The following is a 6188-nucleotide window of genomic DNA, read 5'->3' on the forward strand; positions in this document are numbered from 1 at the left end:
TAGTTTTACATTTACACTTTTTAATTGTTATAGTCACCTTTTAATTGTTATTATTATAGCTTTAATTTGAGTTAGCATTCGACAACATTTACACTTTTGCTGACATTTACACTTTTAAACCATCACATTTACACTGCATTTCTGCTGACATTTACACTTACACTTTTGGATGTTTACTTTTGCTATAGTTTTACATTTACACTTTTTAATTGTTATAGTCACCTTTTAATTGTTATTATTATAGTTTTAATTTGAGTTAGCATTCTGACAACATTTACACTTTTGCTGACATTTACACTTTTACACCATCACATTTACACTGCATTTCTGCTGACATTTACACTTTTGGATGTTTACTTTTGCTGTAGTTTTACATTTTTATTGTTATATTTTTTATTTGAGTTAGCATTCTGACAACATTTACACTGATTGGTTGTCAAATAATTGAAGCATCAGAATTTGATAGTATCTGGGAGTAAATAATTGAAGATCGTGGTGTTGGCGTAAATGATTGGTTTGCAGATACGTATGCTATAAGGGGACAGTGGGTGATGGAGCATTGCAGAGACTTGAGGATGGCGTCGATTATGAGAACGACTCAAAGATCAGAGAGCGAAAATAGCTTTTTCAAGAGGTTTGAGCATAAGTCAGGAACATTGGTTGAGTTTTGGATGCGTTTTGAGAGCGCTATGGACCAACAAAGACATACACAGAAGCAGCTTGACAACATGGATAAGCACTCGTCCGCAACGGCGTCAACACATCTGGCATTAGAGATTCATGCTGCAAAGGTGTACACCTATTCAGCTTTCCAGAAATTCAAAGAAGAAGCCATCTTCTCAATTGATACATGTAGTCACCTTTGCATTTTTATTGTTATATTTTTTATTTGAGTTAGCATTCTGACAACATTTACACTTTTGCTGACATTTACACTTTTAGAACAGCACATTTACACTTCGTTTTTGCTGACATTTACACTTACACTTTTGGATGTTTATTACATTTACACTTATACTTTTGGGACATCATAATTTGGACATTTACACTTTTGGAATATTTACATTTATGGAACATTCCCTTTACATTTACACTTTACTTCGACTTACGTTTACACTTACACTTCATATCTGATGACATTTACACTTAAACTCTATGCACATTTACACTTACACTTCATATCTGATGACATTTACATTTACACTTACACTCTGTGCACATTTACAGACTCGCTAAAACAGAATGGAGTTCAACCTGACAGGTAGGAGCTGTGTAGGGAGGTCGAGAAGAGGTTTACACCATACATCGGGCAGGAGTTTGGTGGGGTTGAGGACGCGGTGACTTTTTATAAGATATACTCCATTGCTTGTGGGTTTGATGTGCGTAGGTACACAACAAAAAAATGGCGTGACGGTGAGATCAAGTTAAAGCTCGTCGTCTACAATCAAGAAGGTTTCGCTCACAAGACGCCCAGTAAAGATCGGGATGACGGACTGGTTGGGGAGAAGTCACAGAGGATATTCAGGGTCACTAGAGTGGGGTGTAAAGCGAGGATACGACTATATATGAAGAATGGTCTTTTATTAATTGACCGGTTCCACGAGGGTCACAATCACGAGCTTATCTCACTTAAGGACAGAGAGTTCCAGAAATTGTCGCGTAACATAACAGATTATCACAAGATGATAATCGTTTCGAACTCAAGGGTTTGTAATATATAATCACTCTCTATAGTAAATAAATAATTCCATTCATGTTATATTTATATGACGTATCTGTTAATGATTGATTGGCAGCTGAAGATAGAAGCAACAAAGACATACAGAATCTGCAAAGAACAAGTGAATGGATTCGAGAACATTGGAGCAACTTAAATGATTTTAAGAACTTCCATAGGGATGTTAAATGTTTCATTCATGAACGGGATGGTCAGTTGTTTGTTGACCATTTCAAGGAAATGACTGAAACAAGAATAGGTTTCTACTTTGACTATGACCTTGACGATGATGGCAGCCTACGTAGGGCCATATGGGCGGACGGTACTGCCCGAGATAATTAAATTTTTTTTGGTGATGCGCTGTCATTCGACCCAACTTACTCCACCAATAAGTATTCTATGGTATTCACACCATTCACAGGTGTTGACCACCATAAACGATCTGTGACGTTCTATGGGGCTCTAATTGCAAAGGAAGATTATCAGTCATTTAATTGGGTTTTCAGCCGGTTTTTACATGCAATTGGGGGTAAGGAACCCGAGTACATAATTACAGATCAGGACCCAGGTATTATCAAATCTGTCCCTCTTGTTTTCAAGACAACGCGCCATCGGTTCTGTATGTGGCATATAATGAACAAAATGCCCAGTAAGTTTGGCGTCTCTAGAAGTGATTATAATGATTTCATGTGTAAAATTAATGACATTATATGGGACGATGAGCTTGAAGAAGCAGAATTTGATGGTATCTGGGAGCAAATAATTGAAGATCGTGGTGTTGGCGTAAATGATTGGTTTGCAGATACGTATGCTATAAGGGGACAGTGGGTGATGGCGCATTGCAGAGACTTGAGGATGGCGTCGATTATGAGAACGACTCAAAGATCAGAGAGCGAAAATAGCTTTTTCAAGAGGTTTGAGCATAAGTCAGGGACATTGGTTGAGTTTTGGATGCGTTTTGAGAGCGCTATGGACCAACAAAGACATACACAGTATGCGACTTGACAACATGGATAAGCACTCGTCCGCAACGGCGTCAACACATCTGGCATTAGAGATTCATGCTGCAAAGGTGTACACCTATTCAGCTTTCCAGAAATTCAAAGAAGAAGCCATCTTCTCAATTGATACATGTAGAACAGGAGGTTTCACTGGGAGAGGCGAGCTAGAGGTAACTACTGTCAAAGATTCATCCAGGAAGAAGAATTTTGAAGTTGCATACAGTCCAGGTAGTTTACACTTCCTATACCTTAACATTTACACATTTTTCCAGTTCATAACATTTACACTTTTCCAGTTCATAACATTTACAGTTTTCCAGTTCATGACATTTACACTTTCTAGTTCATGACATTTACACTTTAAAATGATATGACATTTACACTTTACATTATATGACATTTACACTTTACATTATATGACATTTACACTTTCCATGATATGACATTTACACTTCCTATAACATAACATTTACACTTCTTATATGACATTTACACTTTACACTTCTTATAACTTAACATTTACACTTTACAGTTCCTGACATTTACACTTTAGATTATATGACATTTACACTTTCCATGATATTACATTTACACTTCCTATACCTTAACATTTACACTTTTCCACTTCATGACATTTACACTTTACATTATATGACATTTACACTTTCTGTTTTTATCTCATTTAAATTCCTATAACTTAACATTTACACTTCTAATAACTTAACATTTACACTTTACAGTTCATGACATTTACACTTCCTATTAGTTTACATTTACACTTCTAATAACTTAACATTTACACTTTACAATTCATGACATTTACACTTTACATCATATGACATTTACACTTTCCATAATATGTCATTTACAGTTTCTGTTTTTTTCTCATTTAAATTTCTATATAATCAGTTACACTATTTTTAACATTCACACTTACATGCTAGCTTTAACTGATGACACAGGTACACGTAAAGCAAGCTGCAGTTGTACGATGTTTGAAAGAACCGGAATCCTATGCCGCCATATAATATGGATTTTTTCAGCAAGTGGGATAAAGACTATACCAGAAGATTATGTTGTAAATAGATGGATGAAATAGTATCTCCGATTAAGGATTTTCAATAGTAATGGTGAAGGGACAGAAAACATGCAAGTCATCGGTGAAAAACAAATTGCAATGTCAATAATGTGGTCAGAAGTTCATGAAGCTATAGGGCTCCTTCGAGACAAAGGAGTAGCTGATGTTGACAGCTTTTCCGCTGTAATTAGGGCATTTAAAGAGTCGCTGTCACCATTAGGGGAAGTGTTGAATAAAAATCAACAAATGGAGAAATTTCTGAATTGTACGGCATGTGAGGTAGTGACGATATTGCCACCAAAGAATTCGAAAAACAAGGGTACCGGAAAAAGATTGATGTCAGCCAAAACAAAAGCAATGGTGTTGGCTAGGAAACCCAAACGTAAGTGTAAGAATTGCAAGAGAATGACAAATCACGACAAGAGGAACTGCCCTAACCCCTTCTCAGCACACACGCCATTGTGCGAAGGGTTGTCTGAACCAGAAGAGGATGAAGGAGAGGAGGAGGAAGAGCTGGAATCAGAACAAGAATAGACATCAGAGCAGTGACAAATGTTGCTCTATATATTTTGAGTGTGTAACTTAAAACTTTGATGTGCTATAACTGGAGCGATCGATTAGGAATTGGTCTCATGGCAGCGTAACTTTGAACTGCAGTTGGTGTAACTTTTAATAACACCAACGTTAGAGTTACACTGTCATAAGACCAAAATCTCTCTATTTTATTAGATAGCCAAACATTGTGTTACTTGAACTTATTTTGGATTACTTATGTTATTTCAAGTAACAGTTACACTTATTTTCAAGTAACTGGTGTTAACATTTACACTTGCCATGTCACCACATTTACACTTCCCATGTCACCACATTTACACTGAAATTCAATTTCAGTGTGTTTACATTCACACTTTCAGTATGATAAAGTTTACACTGTCAATAATAGTTTCATCTGAATGAAACTATTCTTCAATTTCAGCGTTAACATTTACACTTTAAGTGTGTTAACAGTCATACATAAAGTGTAAATGTGACTAAATTGCAAGTGTGTTAACAGTTACACTTGCAATTTAGTCACATTTACACTTTGAAAAAACTATGATTATGACTGCCAAAAAAATAGTCAACCATTACACTTCATTAGTGTAATTTACCATTACACTTCATTACTGTAATGATTACACTTGCAATTTAAAAATTACACACATTTGTGTAAACATTGCCAACCAAAATACAAATAGTCAACATTCTTTTCTAACATCAACATTGCCAAACAAAATACATTTCAATCAAAAATATGTCCACAAATTGTTTACTTTTTCGATAACACAGCCTTAATTTTGCGCTTCTTTTGTAACTTGGCCCACAAATCTTCTTTTCCAGCGATAAACCCATTCAACTTTGCTTCAAAAACATCTCTGTTGACATTTATGTCAGCTAGTACAAGCGTCGCCACCAACTCGACTACCAAGTACTGTCGATTCCTCTTCCTCTCCAAGTCTGGATGCTCAAAAGGTTGATTCCTCTTCCTCTCCAAGTCTGGATGATCAAAAGGTTGACCCTCGTACATCAGCATATACATCGTACAGAAAATCCCTGATTCTGTTATGTTAGGAAGGGGTGTTTGGCGCCTGAACGGGATTTGCCGATGCTCAAAGCTAGTAATCTTGTACCCCCTGTCCGTTCTGACATCCAAATAATCGCTAACAGCTTATGCCTGCCATTAAAGCACTAACAATTAAATAAACCATCTATTGTTCATCTCTTCGAAAATGATTTATTGGCATCAGACTTACCACTTGGCGAGTAACATTGCACATTTCAGACTGATCCTAGTTGGCATGATGTTGGTAGTCAAGGAGATCAACAGTTTGTTGTCCAAAATTTATACATACCCATGCAAAGTGCCAACCAATGTTGACAGGTACGAAGATAAACTCAGCATTCAGGTTGAAAGTTTTATCACAGTCCTGGATGAAGGTGTCCCAAATGTGATATAGCCGATCAGTGATGTCATTAGACTGTGAGCCTGCTTCACGTATATCCAAAAGCGGCATGATATATTCCTGTTCAGAGAAGTGAGTGAGCCTACATAATAAAAGTAAAAATAATGTATAACTTTTAGGCTTTGTGCTGGGGGGGTACTGATAGGCTCGTATTTCTACTATATATTTAGCTTATTTTATACATAATAAAGTGGCATTGGGACGTGGTTTCACATGATTTACGTCACATTTACCATATTCTTAATGTCGGGTTAGTAATGGAGTTTTGAGCAATGATCGGAAGCAAAGGCATGTCTTGAAGTCTACCATGGTACAAAATATCTACAAGCAAGAAGGAAGACTAGGTAAGACATGAAGAAGTGAAAGGATGAAGCAATTGAAGATTTGAA

At 36.4% G+C, this 6188-nt stretch overlaps 1 protein-coding gene across 1 annotated transcript; it reads left to right on the top strand.

Moving 5' to 3' along the window:
- The first annotated feature begins 689 nt into the window (after window positions 1–689).
- LOC141614357 (protein FAR-RED IMPAIRED RESPONSE 1-like) lies at window positions 690–2722 on the top strand. The gene is made up of 5 exons (XM_074433108.1): window positions 690–852; window positions 1228–1261; window positions 1388–1659; window positions 1797–2039; window positions 2139–2722. Exons 1-5 carry the CDS (start codon window positions 690–692, stop codon window positions 2720–2722), a joined length of 1296 nt encoding a protein of 431 aa, XP_074289209.1.
- Window positions 2723–6188: the final 3466 nt, after the last annotated feature.

The sequence above is a fragment of the Silene latifolia genome, chromosome 11, assembly GCF_048544455.1.
Source record: "Silene latifolia isolate original U9 population chromosome 11, ASM4854445v1, whole genome shotgun sequence".
NCBI lineage: Eukaryota > Viridiplantae > Streptophyta > Magnoliopsida > Caryophyllales > Caryophyllaceae > Silene > Silene latifolia.

Coding starts and splice junctions, on each gene's coding strand:
- LOC141614357 (XM_074433108.1), top strand. CDS start 690: ATGGACCAACAAAGACATACACAGAAGCAGCTTGACAACATGGATAAG. Junction 1,262..1,387: donor AATGGAGTTCAACCTGACAG/GTAGGAGCTGTG, acceptor TGATGTGCGTAG/GTACACAACAAAAAAATGGC. Junction 2,040..2,138: donor TAGGGCCATATGGGCGGACG/GTACTGCCCGAG, acceptor CACCATTCACAG/GTGTTGACCACCATAAACGA.